Source organism: Eschrichtius robustus, chromosome 3 (genome assembly GCF_028021215.1).
Source record: "Eschrichtius robustus isolate mEscRob2 chromosome 3, mEscRob2.pri, whole genome shotgun sequence".
NCBI classification, from domain to species: domain Eukaryota; kingdom Metazoa; phylum Chordata; class Mammalia; order Artiodactyla; family Eschrichtiidae; genus Eschrichtius; species Eschrichtius robustus.
The window spans coordinates 27,019,393-27,039,047 of NC_090826.1; the positions used below are offsets into that span (position 1 = coordinate 27,019,393).

The 19,655-nt window shown below is 47.0% G+C and overlaps 1 protein-coding gene across 2 annotated transcripts in view; it reads right to left on the reverse strand.

Moving 5' to 3' along the window:
- Nucleotides 1–19,655, reverse strand: part of CSMD2 (CUB and Sushi multiple domains 2) — a 645,193-nt gene that overhangs the window by 176,652 nt on the left and 448,886 nt on the right. For both annotated transcript variants that reach the window (XM_068537861.1, XM_068537860.1), the window contains exons 23-25: nt 17,092–17,248; nt 15,116–15,307; nt 10,009–10,135 (exon numbers count right to left, since the gene is read on the reverse strand). In XM_068537861.1, the coding sequence (XP_068393962.1) occupies nt 10,009–10,135; nt 15,116–15,307; nt 17,092–17,248 (476 nt within the window). The remainder of the gene's footprint in view (nt 1–10,008; nt 10,136–15,115; nt 15,308–17,091; nt 17,249–19,655) is intronic.

The following is a 19,655-nucleotide window of genomic DNA, read 5'->3' on the forward strand; positions in this document are numbered from 1 at the left end:
TTACAAGACAAATACTGCGATTGTAAATTTTTATTCTGTATTTAGTTTCTTTTCATTCTTCACTTGTCTCTGTCACTGTGCTTCTAGCTCAGGAGCTCTCTTCCTCCATTTCACCATCCATTTTCTGCTATTTCTCATCCCTATTTCTTATATTTAAATGAGAATATTATCTATATACCAATTTAAAATTTCCTCTGCCTACCATGGTAAAATCTTTTCAGGAAATATGTTTCTATTTCTTTAGGAACATGGTTCTCTTTTTTTAAGAATGGTATGTTTTAAGTAGCATCACAAGCTTTTCATTTAATTTAGTTTAATTGTTGCTTATTTGTTTACTTATTTTTTGAAAGGGAGAGATTTACACTGGTCCAATGTGGCCAATCAACAAGGTTTGCATTTCTTTGGTTGAACTGTTTATTTTCTTCCTAAGAGATGTTGGAATTCATTTCTGGAATTGTAAACTGGCAGTCAAATTGATGTATTCTGGCCAATTCAACTATCCGGTGTAGCTCAGCTGGATTATTATTCTTGGATAATTTGAAGTAGTTTGTGTTTCTTTTTCTAGAGGTAACCTATGAAAAGCTAAAGTGCCAGAGAGCACCACCACTCTTAAAGCTACATTTATACCTACCAGGTTACCTATATCCTCTCCTTCAAACACTTTCGAGCTCCTTTTTGTTGGTTTGTTGAAACTGTAAATCTGACAAAGCCATACCCCATTGTGTTTGTGCTTATCTGTTCAGTTCCTTCAGGTCAGTTCTTGTGGTATGAGTACATGGACCTTCTCTGTTTAAGGTCTGACTTGCTGTCACTGCAAGAAAATAAACCTTCTGGAAGCTGCTAAATCTGCAGCCACAATTCCTGGCAAGAGCTATGAACGGAAGCTTTACTTCTGGTGCCTCCTCTGGGCCAGCTGCCTGCTTGCTGGGTAAAGGGAAGCCACACTGACCTCAGTGGGGAATTGTTGCCCTCTGATTGATATGAAACTGCAGCGGGGCCATCTGGGCTTCAGGCACAGCCAGATGTTTTGTCTAGTCCGGCATCCTCCCAGGAAGACAAGTTCCACTGGGCAGGGGTTCTGGTTAATCAAAACCATGGCCCCCTCTCTCAGCAATCCTACTGCATCTTAACCAACAGCCAAGAACAGAGTTCCCAGGTTGCCCTCATGTTAATCATTAAGAAGCATCTCCACAGTTAAAGATAAACAAACTAGGACTATTAGCCAAACATGAACTTTATAACTAAATGGGCATTAGGAGCAGAAATCAGAGCTTCCAGGAACAATAAGTTCTCCATTCTACAAGTGCCCCAGATCTCTTCATGGAAAGCATACCAGCAAAGCACTGTGTCTTATCCCTTTCCCCCTTCCCTTCTTTATAGCCAGCCACATAGAGCTCTCAACCTCAACCTAATTTGTATTCAGTTCTTCTGAGTGTAACCAGGACCCCTCAAACAGTTATACTCAATTCTTCCTTGGCTTCCCAGTCAATTTATCCTCTGCATTGCTGCCACTGAACTTCCTGAAGTGGAGTTATCATCACGACATACCAGATAATGAGCTCTTTCAGAAGCAGCTACCCACCCCTTCTTCTCTTTTACATGCCTGGAAGGTCTTTACCTCCACTCTGCATGGTGAACTACTACTGTTCGGTAAAGTGTAGCTAGAATAGCACTTCCTGTCTGTAACACCCTGCCCCTCAGCTGCCACCTAAAATTATGAACTGGTCTTGCAAATGCTTTCTATTGTGTTTTGTACATACTTCTACTATAGCATTTATTTTGTTATATAAGAATCTAAGTAGGCACTATAGGTAGGTTTATCTGTACTCCATTTCCAAACCTCTCATCTGTCTCTACTATTGAAACTGTAAAAGCAAAACAAAACCGATCTCTCACTTTCCCTCAGCCAGTCATGGCAAGTTCAGACTAATGGAATGTAGGAAGATGTCTGTGAGGATGGTGGTTCTTCCTCAATAAATATGTAAACCCTCACTAGAAGAAAGGTCTGCTCCCTTTCCTCTTCCCTCTTCTTTGAGACTGGAACACAGACACAATGCCTGGAGCTGCAGCAGCTGACTAGGTAACTATGAGGACGAACGCCTAAGGATGGCAGAACAAGAAGAAAAGCAATGGCGTCCTGAGCAGCTGCACCAGGTCTGGATGGGATCTTCAGATTCTTCTTCCAGGAGAAAAAGTGAACCTCCACCTGCTGAAGCCAGCTTTAGTCAGTTTTTCTATTTTCATTCCTAATGGATAAAATTTCTATCTGTAAGGCTGAGACCTTCAAGGGAAAAGACTGTTTCTTATTTACATTTATACCCTCAGTGCCCGGCAGAATGCCTGGCACTAAGTGCTCCAAGTTTTAAAATGAACTGAATGCCGTTACTGTCTTCAAATTATTCCAGTGGCTGCTCGTTATACTGAGAAATCCATGTAGAGTTCTCATCTTGGCATTCAGGGTCCCGCAGAGAACCGTCTCTACTCATGCAACCTTGTCCCCCCACATCCAGCCACATCAAGTGACTGCTTGTTCCTCCTTTGTGGACAGACCCTATACTTTCCCCAAGGTTCATGCCTTCACTCTCCTTCCCCTCAATTGGCATGCTTCCCCTCTACACCTCCAGGTAGAACTTGTCTTTCTCTTCCCCATTACTGAACTTGGCTTGCACTTACTGTCTTGGGGGTACCTGTTTATTTGCCTATTTCCCACTAGAATATGAGCCCCTGGCAGACAAGGACTGGCCGTGGTCTGATCTTTGTGTTTCCCACCACACAGCATCACACAGTCTCTGGCACAGAGAAGGTGTTCAATGTCCTGGTTTGTTAAATGGAACTAAACCAGGGTCAGAAGGGTAGACTGGGGCCAGACAGAATGGGCTTGAAATCTGTATCGCTGGGTAATTGTGAGACATTCATCCTTTCTGGGCCTCAATGATCCCATCTATAAAATGGGGACAATAATAACTGATCGAGAACCTGATATGCTGTAGAGACTGGATAAACACTAAGTAGAGGGGAGGCCCAAGAGCAAAAGGCTTTGCCTCCTGCTCTTCCCCAGTTGTCATCTGAGCTGGTCCACTGATTATCAAAAGGAAAACTCAGACCCAACATCGGAAACTGAGAAGAGGTCCCACCCATGTGGGCTGAAACTTCCATGTTCTATGAACTGACAACATAGTTAGGGGTGACATGAAGGGCGCAGTTCCCTGGTCTGTTCTCCTGCTGTTAGCTGCCAGGCCTGGACAGAGTTCATCAGTCAGCCTGTCCCATTCTTGGCCCTCAGGGAGAAACACTTGCCAAATGCTGTAGGCCGCCCCCCCCCACCCCGCCCACGTTCAAGGGCAGGGTCTCACAGCCAGCCAGCCCACCCAGGAAGGGCCCGCTTTCCTGCTTGGGCCCCACCCAGGGGTCAGCCTGAACGTGAATCCCTGCAGCCACCCACTGTTCCCCTGGGCACTCCTGGAAAGGGACTCTCTTTGCCCAGCTTGCTGGGGTGAGGCAACCACGGATCCCTCCCATTGCCTCCAATGCTTGGTCGAGGCTGAACAGGGTGCTGGGAGGCACCTGCAAGCCTTCTGTCTGTGCCCCCGGGGACAGTCTCATGGACTGGCCTGTGGGCTGTCGCACATCCCCTCCCAGCTGGCACACCCAAGGGAAAGACCTGCTTGACACCTGCCCCCACCAACAGCACGGCACCCACCATCTGTGATCTAAGGGGTGACTTATCACCTGCTGTGCTCCGGGATGCCCATCTGGGTCAAATGAACAACCACCTGCAGCTCGTGGACGGGGTTCTCCACATTTGGGAATTACGTCCCAGGCACTGTTCTAGTGTTCAGATATGCTAGCTCACTTCATCCTCATAGCAGCCTCAAGTGGTAGGTACTATTTTAATCACCGTGTTACGGAGAAGAGAACTGAGGCACAGGGTGCCTGCTTGAAGAGCTTCCCAAGCTACAGAGAGGATAAGAGTGGTAGGTAGTGTGGTGGTTGAGTCTGGCTCTCAGCTGCAACTTGATACTGAATGAGTGACAACTGGGAGGACAACTGGGACATAAAGATAATCAGCTCTTCAAAGGAATCCAGCTGAATGATCAGCCCGAACGGCCCAACTGCAGGACGCAGTCGATGTGGGGTGGGGGAAAACAGGAGCTGTTGTAAAACAAAACATAAATACTGTCCTTAGAGAGATGCAAGATGATAATGCATTGATAAAAACAAAAGTAAGCTGTCAAGAGCAATCTGAAAACAAAAAGTGCAGTTTTCTTGAAATAAAAACGAAAACCAAAACAAGATTTCCAAAATAAAGAGGGAGGAATAACAGAATAAATACCGTTGAAAACAGAATTAATGAAAACACAAGACCACTGGCAGAATGCAAATGGGATATAGATCTTTCAAATCACCAGAGGAGAAACAGAGCAAATTAAATCAAATCAACTAAAAATAGGAAGAGTTAAAAATAAAAAAAAGGAATAAAAAGCATAATATATTTTGTTTGAAAGAAAGCATAATACATTGGATGTAAAAAAAAATGTATAAGTCCCTGAACTCTTTTCCCTTCCTTCAAATATACATAGAACATAAGTAAGAAAAAATTCAAAAAGTAACAAGGGCACAATGCAGTAAAAGTGGAACTGATTTAAAAATCATACAAAATATATAACTTAGTAACTTTTAAGACATTCTTAAATATTCAGGTTGAAAAGAAATCCAACCTAAAATTATAGACTAGAAATAAACCCAGCTGAACAGTCTATATGAGAAAAAATAAACTCTTCCATGGAAAAATATACAAAGAGCTTGAAGCAGCAAAGGCAATTAAATACCATCTTGCCCATCAAACACTGCCAGGATTGACAACATAGAGTAATGCTGGGTAGGGAAGCAGGCTCTTGGTAGATGTGTAAATTGCTGCAATAGCTAGAGGGAAATTTGAGGTCATGTATCAAAATTTGCCTTCTAAGAACATATCCTAAGGAACTAATTGGACAACTGTTCAAAGATTCATGTATAAGGATGTTTACTGGGGCGAAAAACTGAAAATATTCACTTTATCAATAGGGAAATAGTTAAATAAATTATGGTTGTACAGACAACAAAATTCCCTGTAACCATCAACCAGGATGAGGCTGATCTATATAGACTGAGAGGATAAGATGATGATATATGAGTAGAGGTTAAAACATAAAGCAAGTTACTGAGCCACTCAAGGAGCTGATCTTGTTTTAGCAAGCATGCTTATTGCATGTGCTTTCTGTATACGCTGGCATACAAAATACCTAAAAGAGGAAGTTGAACAAATGGATATCAATGGCTATCTTATGTAGGGTGTGCAGAGAACAGAGTAAGACGATGGGGACTTTTGATTTCTACTTTATAAACTTCTTTATGGTTTGTACTTTGAATTTTTAAAGATGAGTATCTCTTTTTTATAAAGAAAAATTCCATAAAGAAATTCTCACTTAAAAAATAATAACTAGGGCTTCCCTGGTGGCGCCGTGGTTGAGAATCTGCCTGTCAATGCAGGGGACACGGGTTTGAGCCCTGGTCTGGGAGGATCCCACATGCCACGGAGCAACTGGGCCCGTGAGCCACAACTACTGAGCCTGCGCGTCTGGAGCCTGTGCTCCGCAACAAGAGAGGCCGCGACAGTGAGAGGCCCGCGCCCCGTGATGAAGAGTGGCCCCCGCTTGCCGCAACTAGAGAAAGCCCTCGCGCAGAAACGAAGACCCAACACAGCCACAAATAAATAAATAAATAAATAAATGAATAATACTTAAAAAAAATAATAATAACTAAGTCTTACTCTCAATAAGGGCACAAACACAAAAGGGGCTTTTTGTGTTTGTCTGAATTATATCTGATTACAAATTCCCTTAACTTTGTTGCTGGTGATTCCGGGGAGGGGTGGCGGGGTATGGGGGGCGGTGAGGGAGAGAGAGGAGGAGAGGGAGAGAACACGCTAGAGCACGGATGTGCATGTGGACGGGGCAGACGCTGGCTGGCACGGCAGCCTGGGGTGGAGGGATCGCACGAGGAAGGCGGAAGTGTCCCATCACTCCATCCCCATCTTTTGGCCACTCTCCGTGCAGCCTCTGCTCATGTGGCATCAGCTCCTTTGAGGCTGTGTGGCTCCAAGAAGCCTTCCCAATCGAGGGCTGAGGTTACTTTCACCCTCTCCACGCCATTCCCCACCTCGGGGTCCTCACACACACACACCCAGCAGGCCCCCTCTATAGTTCTTTCTATCTCTGGAGAGAATATTTCCTCTATTTGTCTCGACCCTCTCTTCCTGAGGGCTAGGAAGGGATGCTCTGCTCTCCTCTCCAGCCCACCCCACACCCATCATTCCTGTAATTGATAACAGTCTTCACGTCTGCCCAGAAACGCCGTCACTGAATTCTTGTGCTCTCCCTGTCCGCCGCTCGGAGATCTCACGGCTCTCCTCCCACCCTTCTCCTAAACCTGAATTCCCGGGGACTGATGTCGCATGTCATGGGTGTGCTAAGGTTACTAGGTCATGGAGGAGATGCACGCCCAAGTACTTAGGCAAGAAGTAGCAGGATGTCTACAGTTACCTTTGTGTGATTCAGTCAAAAAAGAAAAAAAAAAAAAGAGACAGAGAGAAAAAAAAGAAAGAGGGCAAATATTCACAGTAGTTGAGTCTAGGTGGTAGGTAAGCAGGTGCTCGGCATACTGTTCGACTTTTCTATTTTACATATTGTTTGCTGCACAACAAAAAATAGGGAAACAGAAGAAATCTCAGTTTCCACATTTCTTGAGGCGAGTGAGACGGGCTGGTGTGACTCCTTAAATGTCTCCTGAACTCGTCCCTTCTTCTCCATCCTTCTTCTCCATCCCATCGCCACCGGCAGGGTTCAGGTCTCCTCATCCCGACGACACTCCGGAGACAGGCTCTTCCTCACTGGGGTCCCAGACCCTGTCTGTCCCCTTCTCCACAAGGCTGCTAGGACAGGGCCAAACTCAGCGTCACGGCCGCCACGGTCCTCTGCGCTCTGGCCGCATGCAGCCCGCTCCACCAGCTTCTTCCCCCTCCATGGCCCACCCCTCCACCAAATCTCAGGTGACGTTCCAGCCATGGGGACAGGCTCCTTGAGCCCGCACACCCTGCGTCACCTCTCCTGCCTAGTAGGCCCTTCTGTCCTGCCAACCTTCTTCCTTGGCTACCTGGCAACTCCTCTCCATCCTACACGACTTACTCTGGTGTCTTCATTTCCAGGATAGCCTCTCTGGTCTCCTGTACTGCTGCTCAGTCCCCTGCCCCCTCCTTCCACCACCTTGCTCTGTGTACACGCACATGTCCTCTTTGCCAACAGCGGCCGTGGTCTTATTCATCTGGGCAACGCCAGCGTCTCCCGTAGGCACTGCCGTGTATTCAGCAGACAGCTATTACATGGAGGAACGAATGAATGAATGAGTAACGTGCAAGGTGGGAACGTGGGAAAACCTCCTGATTTGCATATGGAGACACCTGTGATGAATTCATTGTTCATTTACTATTTACTGAGGGACCTTCATGGATCTGCTAGTCATAAAACTACCTTCATATCTGGGTCCTGCTTGCTGCATTCATTCATTCATTCAACGCTTGACACTTGTTAAGCCTCTGCCACTGTGCTGAGAGCCAGGAGACTTGTGAAGATGAACTGGGCAGACAGCATGGCTCTGGCTGGGGAGGTAAAGCAGGAGCATAGAGAGAGGAGAAGAGTGGTCGTGTCATAAGGGAAAGACAGGCCATGGGCACTGGGAATGCAGAAGCGGAGAAAGGACTCCTAGGAGTCTCCTGAGAGTGGACTGGGCGAGACTTCCTGGGTGAGCTGACATGTGCACTTGACTTTGAGGGAGCGAGAGTTGTAGACATAAGCCTTTGGAGGGAGGGGGCATTCCGGGGAGGGCAGAGTGGAAACCAAGGCACCGAGCACGGCCATGAGTACATGTACAGGGGCCACTAGCTATTCAGCTTTGTCATTGAAGAGAAGTGGTGGGAAATAAGGTTGGGAGGTGGGTTGAAGTCATGACAGCCTTGAAAACCAGGATAAGATGCTCAGCTCCTGTGAGCACGGGTGCCACGCAAGCGTTCTACTTAGCGTGTGAGTTGATCAGGCGCGCTTCCAGAAAGTGACTCCAGCAGCAGTGTGGGATGAACTTTTGTATTTAACACAAAATCCTCAAGAGCTCTGCTGACCTCATTTTGCACAGGGCTGAGCTCAAAAACTTGCACGTGGCAAACCCTTCATACATTTATTTAATTGAACTGGGTCTAAGACCATGTGTACATCAGCGAATGTGCCAACAGCTGTATCTCTGGCAGCAACACACCCGTTCAGCCAGTTCCCCTTCATGGAGACCTCGCCAGGGCAGGGAACCGATCCTGGCCACACTTCTGCCTCTTGTCTTGACTCCCCACCATTCCAAAGTCTCAGCAGTTCATCCCTGGATTATTGCGACAGACTTTTGACTGGTTTTCCTCCGGTGAGCTCTCTCCACTGTAAATAAACCTGCTTAGGAACCTTCCATGGCTCCCTCTTGTTTATTGGCATTTAGAATCCTCCGGGGCTTCCCTGGTGGCACAGTGGTTGAGAATCTGCCTGCCAATGCAGGGCACACGGGTTCAAGCCCTGGTCTGGGAAGATCCCACATGCCGCGGAGCAACTGGGCCAGTGAGCCACAACTACTGAGCCTGTGTGTCTGGAGCCTGTGCTTCGCAACAAGAGAGGCTGCGACAGTGAGAGGCCCGCGCACCGCGATGAAGAGTGGTCCCCGCTTGCCACAACTAGAGAAAGCCCTCGCACAGTAAACGAAGACCCAACACAGCCATAAATAAATAAATAAATAAACAAACAAACAAATAAATAAATAGAATCCTCCGTAAGCAGGCTGCTCCCTAGCCCACTCTGTCTCCTATTCCTTTCCACATGCATTCCCCACTCCAGCCAGACCGTTCCCTCTCCAACTGCCTGATTCAATTCTCTTTCCATACCTCATCCATCCTGCCACGCCAACCTCCTCTTTTTCTCACAGCTCCTCTGAACCCAGTTTGCCAGCAGCATTATCTGGTGCGAAGATTCAGAAAGACCTGGATCCATGCCCCAGCTTTCTGAGTCACTGTGTGAGCTTAGACACACTATGCATTCTCCTGGAATCTCAGTTCTCTCGTCTATAAAATGGGAGTAATAAGAATGTCTATTTATTTTTAGGGCTTGCTATTCGTATTCCCAGGGCTACTGTGAAGAGTTAATAAGACATTACGTGTGCCAGGCCCTGTGCTCAATAAATGGTAAAGCTCCTTTCTTCTCTGACTCTTTGGAACTCCAAAGAGTAATTCCTGTTAGTCAAGCACGTACATGGAAAGGAAGTTACATTTTGAGGGAATACGTACACAGTACCTGACAGTATGCTGGGCTTTTCGAACTATTCCTTCCACAACTCTAAATCACAAGCATTTTTGTTCTCATTTTACAGATGTAGAAACTCAGATTGAGAAAGGGAAGCAATCTGGGGTCCTACAGTTCTAAGCTGACCTTTACTACCGTCAGAGAAATAACCACCGAACCATGAATAAATACTTACTATCTTTCAAGCACTGTGCTGAGTACATTACCTGCAGCGTCTCATTTAGATGCTTCATCCCGAGAAGCCAATATTATAACCCATACGCCACAGAAGGAGAGGAGAAGAAACTCACCCAAAGTCCTACAAATGGCAAATGGCTGGGCTGGGATTCACGCCCATGCCCTCAGCTACTGTGCGGACACCGTACCGCCTAGGCCAGTGGATTGTCTGAACTTGGATTGCAGCCCTGTGAGGCCAAGGCTGGCCTTTTCAGGTTTTCCACGGGCCCCGGCCTGAGCCTGGGGTCAGAGCAACCACTGCTGCTCACCAGGGCCTCCAGGTGAGGTGGGCAGGGCCAGCCACTGGCTGGTGGACTGGCGATGACTCCCCTGGACAGCTGGCAATGGCTCCTCTACTGGCCCTGGCACTTACCCGATGGTGCAGCCGGCATTGGCCTCGATGGTCCAGATGCAGTTGAGGTTGTGTTCATAGGGAGCTGGATACCCGGGTGACAGCACCTGCCCCGACACATCTCCTTTCACCGTCCCGCCACACTCGGCTGAAAGAAATCCCGGAAGAGTGAGTTTCAGGGGGTGACCTGTGCTCACGGCAGCCGCCCACTGGCTCCTCCGGCCTGTGTGCCAGGGCCCCTCTCGTTCATTCCAGGTGACTGAGCGCAGCACAGCGAAAGGCCCTTGGATGAGACTTGTATCCAGGATCTACAAATGCCCCTACAACTCAACAATGAAAAGACAGAGTTCAGTTAAAAAATTGGCAAAGCCTTTGAATAGACATTTCTGCAAAGAAAGTATACAAATGGCCAATAAGCACAGGAAAAGATGTGTAACATCATTAGTCATTAGGGAAATGTAAATCAAGACCACAGTGAGATACCACTTCATAACCTCTAGGATGGTTATAATCAAAAAGACAGACTAACTAATGTGTAGGTGAGGATGTGGAGAAACTGGAAACCTCAGACATTGCTGGTGGGAGTGCAAAATGGTGCAGCTGCTTCGGAAAACAGTTTCCTATATAGGTCCTCAAAATGTTGCCCTATGACCCCAGCAATTTTGCTCTTGGATATATACTCAAGAGAAACGAAAACGTATGTTCAGATGAAAACTTGTACACGAATGACCACTGCAGCATTATTCATAATATCCAAAAAAGGGAAATGACCCAAATGTCCATCAGCTGTTGAATTAGATTAACAAATGTGGTATACCATTACAATGGAATATTACTTGATCATAAAAAAGAATGAGGTACTGACACACGATACAACGTGGATGAACATAACGTTGAAAACATTATGCTGTGTTAGAGAAGCCACATATTGTGTGTTTCTATTTATATAAAATATCTAGAACAGACAAATCTACAGAGACAGAAAGTACATTTGTAGTTGCCAAGGCCTGAAGAGGAGTGGCAGTGGGAGGGATTGCTAATGGGTATAGGGTTCCTTCTGGGGAGACAAGATGTTCAAAAATTAGATTGTGGTGATGGTTGTACAGCCCTGTGAATACACTAAAAATCACTGAATGGTACACTTTAAATGGGCCAACTGTATGGTATGTGAAGTCTATCTCATTAAAGCTATTAAAAAAAAGGTCCCTGGGGGTAGGGCTGATGGCCCACTCTGTGACCAGACTCTTTGAGGTCTCCTGAGAATGTGCAGACACTTGAACCTGGTCACTGACAGGAACTGGGCCGGTGTCACGTGCCAGGAGCACGAGGCATGGCGTCCTTCCTCCGGAGACCTGGAGGAAGAGGCGGCCACAGCGTGTGCCCTGTGCCCTGACAGACGCACGTTCACGGCAAGTGGCAGCACAGAGGAGGAGGTGATCAGTTTCCTCCAGCGCAGGGCAGGGAGAGGCGGGCGGGTGGGTGGGAGGCGTGGGCTGGGGAGGCCGACAGGGAAGAGCACTGCGAACTTCCTGGGGGTGGGAAACAGCATGGCAGCTTGGGGGACGGGGTATGAGATGGGGCCTGGAGGGAGGCAGGCCTGGAAAGCTGGGCGAGCATCGTTCATCGAAGGGCCCTGCACAGAACCGCAGTGTTTATGCATGAGAGTAAATTGATCACTTTACACACTACTGCCCTTTACACATTAGAGAGAATGCTCCTGTAGCAGTGTGAAGGGGCGCAGAGGGGTGGACCTAGAGGCAGGGCACCAGTGAAGAGGTCCATCTCCCCATCAGAGCAGCCCTCCAGGTCAGAAGCTGGTGATCCTCCTGGCCTTCTTCCTCCCCTTGTCTAATCTGCCTCTGAGCCCCAGGGCCTGAACCTCTGGGATGCTTTTCACACCTGCCCTGCCTCTGCCTCCATTGTTAGAGTTGTGGCTCAGGCCCTTACCATCTCTAGGGTGGCAGACTAGTGTCCTCCTCGGCAGTGCCACCAGAAGGATCTTTCTAAAATACAAACTGGCCACATCACTGCTTGCTTTAAACCCTTCCCAGAGTGAAGTCCAAGCTCCTTAGGAGAGCCCATCAAGTCCCCCAGAGAGGCTCCCTTTGGCCTTTTCTGGTCCCGTCCTGGCACCCCTTGGTCCAGCCAAGTGTGATAAACTCCACAAGCCCAGGCACATTGGGTCTCTTCAGGCCTCTCCTTGGACTGACAAGTCAGCCAACATCTTCCCCATGAGACCTTTTGTGACACCCTCCCCTCCTCACATCGAGTTGACACTATCCTCTTTTGTGTCTCCATTATAACATGGAACGGTTTTTATCATAGACGTGTAACAGGTTATTAAAATCTATCTCCTTCACTCCTCAGCAGCAGGAACCTTGTCTTACTTACATTTGTACATCAAGTGCCTAGCATGGTGTTTGGCACATCACGGATGCTTTAACAAGTGTTTATTGAATGAATAGGTGGGTGGATGATCAGATGGACGAGAGAAGCTTACTGCTTCCCAGGAGAATTACTATGAAGGGTCTGAATCAAGGGAGCATGAGAGAAAATGAAGAGATTTGTTGCAAAGCTTTTTAGGAAAGATCTGATTAAGCAAGATCTTAGAAGAAGGAGATGAGGGGATCGAAGTCACACATGGGAGACTGACCTTCCTCTGTTGCTACAAAGGACCCATCAAGCGTCTCTTGGGCCCCATGGCTTGACCCGGGCCCACTAAGGCAGGGCGGGGCAGGGGCCCTCTGCAGAAAGCCTGCGCACGAGACCGGGCCCTTTCTTCCTGCGTAACTACCCCCGTGTTGACGTTGGGGTGGGAGAAGCCAACCTGAATGAGAGATGTCGGGCTGGAGGGGCCGGCGGCAGGGAGCAGCGTGTGGGTGGGAGGATGAGCTGTAAGTTGTGAGGAGGAAGCCTGTCTGGCCCCACAAATAGCAGAGGCAGCTAGAAACGGGGCAGGACATTATCCCTGCCCTGGGCTGGAGCTTCCTTCCGTATTCCTGATGGAAGAGCCCCTCCTGCTTCCCAGAGGCGAGTGTTTGGAGGCAGGGGCACCAGGAGCACTTCCTCGGGGACACGACTGCTCTTTCCTCAGGGCTCACTTTATCTGGGGACGGACGGGGGGCAGGGGGAGCCAGGTGGCTGGCATGCAGCAGATCTACCAACAAGACCCTAAGACTCTCGTCTTTCTGGTCTTCTCCCTTATCCCCATCCTACAGCCCTGGCTGCTGCGTTTGGGCTGTAGCATCCACTCATCCACAAAGAAAACAGCTGGATGTTTCAGCTGTAGTAGTCATTTCTGGTAGACCACGATCCAGTCCATCACAACATGACATGTGTAAAACTATACACACATAATCCCAAATACACAGCCTCCCCCCCCCCCACCCCCGCGTAGGGCCTGAGGGAGTCTCAGTGGGGAAGCCCTCCGAGGTTCAAAGTATAAGTACTCTCACTAGCACTGCTTGAGTGGTTTCTCTAAGTTTGGTCCAACCGGCAAATTAGATACTCAGAAGAACCTTACGGTGGAGCTTTTTTGCAAAGCAAATAATTGTCTTGCAGTGTGAATCATCACCTCCTTCACATTTCATTTGCTTTGGCTTGCCTATGGCATCATACTGTTGTCTGTTTACGCCTGTGTCTCCCTCACTGGCCTGGGATCTGCTTTTCCCTGTATTCCCAGTGCCTGGCAGAGGGCCTGGCACATGAATGAAACAAGGGGATAACAACAGGGAAGCAGGGAGAAAGGGATGGGGCATGCCTGCGGATGAGGTAGACTTGAGCAGACAGAGGAAGATTCTAGAGGCCACTATCCTGATCTATCCACAGTCAGGTTTGAAACCCTCACCTTTAGACCCTCTGTTGGGTAACAATGTTGAAGGTCCTGTTAACATGTAGTCGCCTGGGGGAAAAGAATATCGCCCTTACCTCCCCTCCTGTGGGTGATGTTTACCCATCCTTTCAAGTCTCAATTGAAATATCACCTCCTAGGCACAACTTTCTCGTATTCCCTCAACACTTTGGCACTTACTCTTTTTACAGTGCTTATCTTGTATTATAATGACCTGTTTATGTGTCTCTTCTCCTTGCCAGGGTATGGACTCCCCAAGGGCAGGAAGATGCTTTATTCTTTCCTTTTTTATTTCTCTGCCTCTGCACATACCCAAACATGCACCTGCGAGGATTCTGGCAGGTGGCGCTTAGTAGGCACTTAAACGTTCTCCCGGTGGATGTTTTGTCCTTATAAGATTAACCAGAGCTGCACAGCCACGCTGAGGTCGTGAGCCATGGGGCAGGGGATGGAGAGAGGGAAAGGCCTCTCTCCTTTTGGGGCTGGGGATACAGGACAAAGCAGCGTGGTGGAATCCTGGTCAGCAGGGAGGGTCACACGCGCAGTGAGGCGGGGGGGTGAGAGGTGGAAAGGCCACACAGACGGAAGGACGGGTGTTGCCTATTTCCCACTTCTGCCTTGGACCAGGCTTCTCTTGTCCTGCGACACATGGATGAAGCTTCCAGAGAGCCTGTGCTGACATTCTGGAAGCACCACAGGCTTAAGAAGGTGCTAGTTCATTATCTTATTCTTTCCTAAGTGTGAGATAGATGCTAGCTCATGATCTGACTCTTTCTCAAGAACAAGATAGATGTTAGTTCATGACCTGACTCTTTCTTTCAACATTCCGGAAAAGGGAGCATGAACCCCATTTTGCCTGTGGGGAAACTGAGGCCAGCGTGAGCTGGAGACTCATCTGGCCTCAGTTTGGTGTTGCAGGAACCCCTGGAACCAGGCAAAAAGTCCACCTCTTCCTTCTAACTGACCCTCCCACCTCTCCGCCAGGAGAGGATTACGACTCTGAGGGCGTGACCTGGCTCTGGTCCCGCTCGCTGAATGTATGACAGCGGCAAGCCACCGCCTGGCCTCGCTGCCGTGCGGGTGTAATAAGGTGTGAGAGTGAGGACGTGGGGAAGGGCGGGCAGGGCCAGCCATGACTCCCGTGAACAGGACAGTTCAGACGGCCCCAAGGCCATGGAGTGTGAGGGCCAACGGGAGACCCTTAATGAGACCAGAGCTGGGAACTCGGGATTAGGGGACACCAGAGGGGGGTCACCTGAAGAGCAAGAGGCCTCCTACCGACACAAGTGGGGAGCGGCCGGTCCCAGGTCCTGCGCTCCCCGCTCAGACACAGCAGCTCCTCGCTGCCCCGCAGGCTGTACCCAGGGTCACAGCCGAAGGACACAGAGCTCCCTGCGAAATGGCCTCCATCGCGAACCTTGTAGCCAAACTGGGGGGTTCCTGGGTCTTCACATTTGATGAGTTCAAAACCTGGGGACGAGAGAAGAGATAAGGGTGATCAAGACGTGTCATGGCACAAACCACACCCCGCCCTCCCCACCCCCCCACCAAGAGCGCACATCCTTAAGGAAGCCACCCGGCACATGCCTCTGGGTCCTGATGGAGGCGCCCCTCGGCGTGTCATGCGGCTGTGCTCAGGTGAGGGTCTGTTACGGAGTGTTCGTTCTCCCTGTTGCTATATGTAAATGACTTCAGTTATTTCTCCCAGGACAGCTTTTAATAGTTTTCAGGTATAGGGTCCGGATTTCCTATTTTTTTTGTTGGTTTGACCCCATAGCATTTTGGTAGCGGGAGCTGCCCTTCCCATTTTGTTAACTGAGACAGTCTGATGGGAGAGCGTAATATGGAAAAGTCACTTTAAATGTATGTTTCAAAGCTCAATTTTGTCCTGCTTAAATACACTCTATTGAACGAGCCTGGAGAAGGAGACCTCTGTGAGCTTACACAGAGCTCCTAGGGCACGGTGGCCACCTGTGTTAGCTCTCACTTGTTATTCACAGGAGTCTTACCAGGAGGGGTAACTTTGCATTGCACAGCTGAGAATATTGACTTGGGAAGGTCACACAAATTGTTCCAAAGTCACGCAATCTCAGATGATAGAAACGGAATTTGAATATGACTCTATTGAATTCTCTTCCACTTATGTGCCTGCTGTAACAGGCACAGACCCTACACACGCAGGCAAGAGGAATCTTGAGTAGACTCGTTGGGTTTTTTATTTTAGCAGCTTTATTGAGACATAACTTACATACTAAACACTCCCCCAACTAAAGTGTATAATTCAGTGTCTTTTAGTTTATTCACAGAGTTGTGCAACTAACATTGCAATCGACTTTAGGACATTTTCATCACCTCAAAGAGAAGGTGATTTCCCCTCAACTCCCTGATCCCCAGGTAACTAACGATTTTCCTTCTGTCTCTATGGATTTGCCTATACTGGACAGTTCATATAAATGGTTCATGCAATACATGTGTCTACGTGTACTGTGACAGGCTTCTTTCACTTCGCATCATGTGTCCAAGGGTCGCGCACATTGTAGCATGGATCAGAACTGGATCCTTTTCTGTGGCCAAATAATATCCCACTGTATACATTTATCAGTCGATGGATATTCACTGGCTTTTAAAATAGTCTACAAAAGCACATTTCTTTGTAGCTACTGGGCAAGTAGAAGCTCAAATAAATGAATAAAATAGCTGTGAAGCCGAAGTATGGAGATGTCATCCCAGGTACTCTGGGGCTGTGTACGAACCTCGGTGCTTTCTGTTTTTGAAATCTCAGGAGTAAAGGAGAAAGTTAAAATCAGGAAAAAAAGGAAAGAATCAAGCCTCGACTCTTTAGGGAGTAGTAAAAAAGAACATAATTATACATTAGTGCTTGCATTTTTTACTTCTGAATGTAGCTGAACATTAGTTTATAAATGTCACCATTAGGAAAGGCTATCTTTGGTTGCTTTAATTCAAAGGCTCAGCGCTTATTATTTTTAGTGAGTAAAAGGTGATTAGTGAGTCAAAGGTGTGCTGTGACTCTTAGCTAAGTTACTCACAGGTGTAACCATGGAGCTGTACGCCAAGTGGCAGCTTATCCAAATCACGGGCACAATGTCTTAGGGGAAACAGTCCGCTAAGCACACACCAGTTAGAGAAAATCAAACCCACTAACTGATGGGTGATGTCCCAGAGCCCAGCCTCCCTGTGTGTGGAACCGGGGAAAGCCCGATTTCACTGTCCACTCAGATGCGAAAAAGACTTACTGGAAAACTGCAGCTCAAAGCCCTTGCTGGTGTTCTCAGCATCAGAGATGAAATCAAGCCACAGACTGCTGGACGTGCTGTTCAATGTCACCCCCAGCATCTCAGAGCGGCTGAACACCCCCAGCAAACGGGCGGAGTTGTTGTTGCCGTCGTAGACCTGGACACGGGAGAGACCCCAACCCCACATCATCAGCATGGCCGTATCTTGAACAAGGGCTTCCCACTCCACAGCCCACACTCCCAGAGTTTAGCACTGATAACAACTGTTAGAGGGACAGTTAGTCATCAGATGCAAGGAAGATGGCAGAGTGGAGTTGCCACCGGGCAAGTTATCAGCCCCGCTAGCCTACTGGGTACCAGTCCTGTGCCCAGCCCATCTCGGTGTGAATTGGATCTCTAGGAATTGGATGCTGTTCTAACCTTCCCAGAGGAGATCTGGTCTTAGCTCCCCAACCCCCAGATGGCACCAGCTTACTCTTCAGCAGCTTGCGGAGACCAGGTTGGGGCTGCCTGAGTGCCCAAACCATCTGTTTCTGCAGACAGGCAGGCTGCAAGCATTCGACTTTCCTGCATTGCTAAACACTCCATCCTGCCCTTCCAGGAGATGAGACAATCGTAGTCCTCCCTAATCCTACTCCACTGTGGCAGTGGCCTCAGTCTCACACTCTGCTGGACATGACCCCTAGGATCCAGCAGGATGGAGTTAAAATGTCCAGCGTGTCAGGTGTCATGGTATCTTCCCCTTCCCCAAGCTCAGTCTCTGCCCCTTCCCTCCTACAATGAGGGCTCCAGCGAGGGCCTGCAGGCTTGCCAGGGGTGGAATCGTGCAGGCATCTGGCTTCCCTGACTCCCATCTGTCCCCTGAACTACTGAGCACCAGCAAAGACAAGACTCATCAGAATAATGAACTGGCTCCCCAGGTTCCGAGGTTGCTGCTCCTTTCCAGATAATTGTGCAAATAACAACAGAATTTGTGATTGAGTGAAGGACCCCCTGTTGCTTTGGTAAATATCAAAGATGGGATCTATGGGTGGGTGATGAATATTTGTGCATGGCACAGGATGTGGTGCCAGCTGCCAGCAAATTGGAACAATATTTCCATTCTACTATTTATGAAGCAAAGTTTTCTAAAAGAAGCCATCCTTCAAGCTAACAGTGCTGTATATTAGAGATTTGTTTAGGCCCCTGGGAGCTTCAAAAGTCTGTTTCCAGATCCTGTGTGCAATTGTTTTATATCACTGATAGACTGGGAGAATTCCAGAGTGCCAGCAGACATAGACATGACACCAGTTCAAAGAGTTCAGCCCACCGCTGCATCCAGATTGTTATAAAAATAGTTTTACCCATTAAAACATATATTTTCTAATTAACTGATCAAGGCATTAATCATCAACACTTGCTAACATCACAATAAGAGAGACAACCAGACATCGTGTGCTTGTTAATGGAAGACACACCAATACCTATGGTGTCATTTTGCCAAAAAAACATCAAACCTGAATCAGATCAAGCCACTGGATCCAATTTCCAACGTATAGGAAATATGGAGGACAGAGGAACATATGAAATGAATACATTACAAATAAACAAGTCACAAATAAATTACAAGGGAGTAAAAAAGAAGAGATGGAGGTAAAACTTAAAGACTAAAAAAATACTTGAGGCAACTAATCCAATATGTACAACTTATTTGGATCCTGATTCAAATAAACTGTAAATTTAAAAAATATTACATTTATGAGATAATTGGAAATTAGAACACTCACTGGATATACTATGGTATTAAGAAATTGTTGTTAATTAATAAAAGTATAATGGGAATAGGATTTTTTCCTTAATTTCAAAGCATAATTCATCTTAATTCATTAAAAATATTTTTGTTCTTAATATGTCATTATGATAAAATATTCATTGCAGGAAACTTGTAACACAGAAAAGCATGAAGAAACTGAAAGCAACTTTCAGCACTCATAACATTTTGGTGACTATCTTTCTAGGCTTCTTGCTATGCATATCTTTCCTTATATGGTTTTTAAATTTATTTTTTATAAAAGCAAGATCAAAGTATAGATACTATATGGTAACCTGCTCTTTCACTTAATATAATGTGTATATATTTCAAATCATTAAATATTTTTTCCACAACAGCACTTAAACAGCTGTAGAAATTTCCATCATAAAATTAACCCAACCCACAATATAATCATTCGCATATCATTGTCCAGAATATGTGGAATATGTGCCCTGGCACATAAGATGCACTTAACAAATGTATGATAAATGAATAAACCAATATTTTCTTTCAGTAATTTTGTTCATAAATCCACCTGGAATTTTGGCATATGGTATAAGATACATTTTCTTCCTGGTTGATTAGCCATTTTTAACAAAACCCTGTTTGTAAATATTCCACCCATCACCAACTTTAAATCCAACTTTATCACATATATAGTTATATAAATTTTTTTTGCTCAACTTTCTATTCTACTGCAGTTATCTATTTGCCTATTCCTGTGCATGATCTAAACTGTTTTAGTTATTGTAGCTTTGTAATATATTTAAAT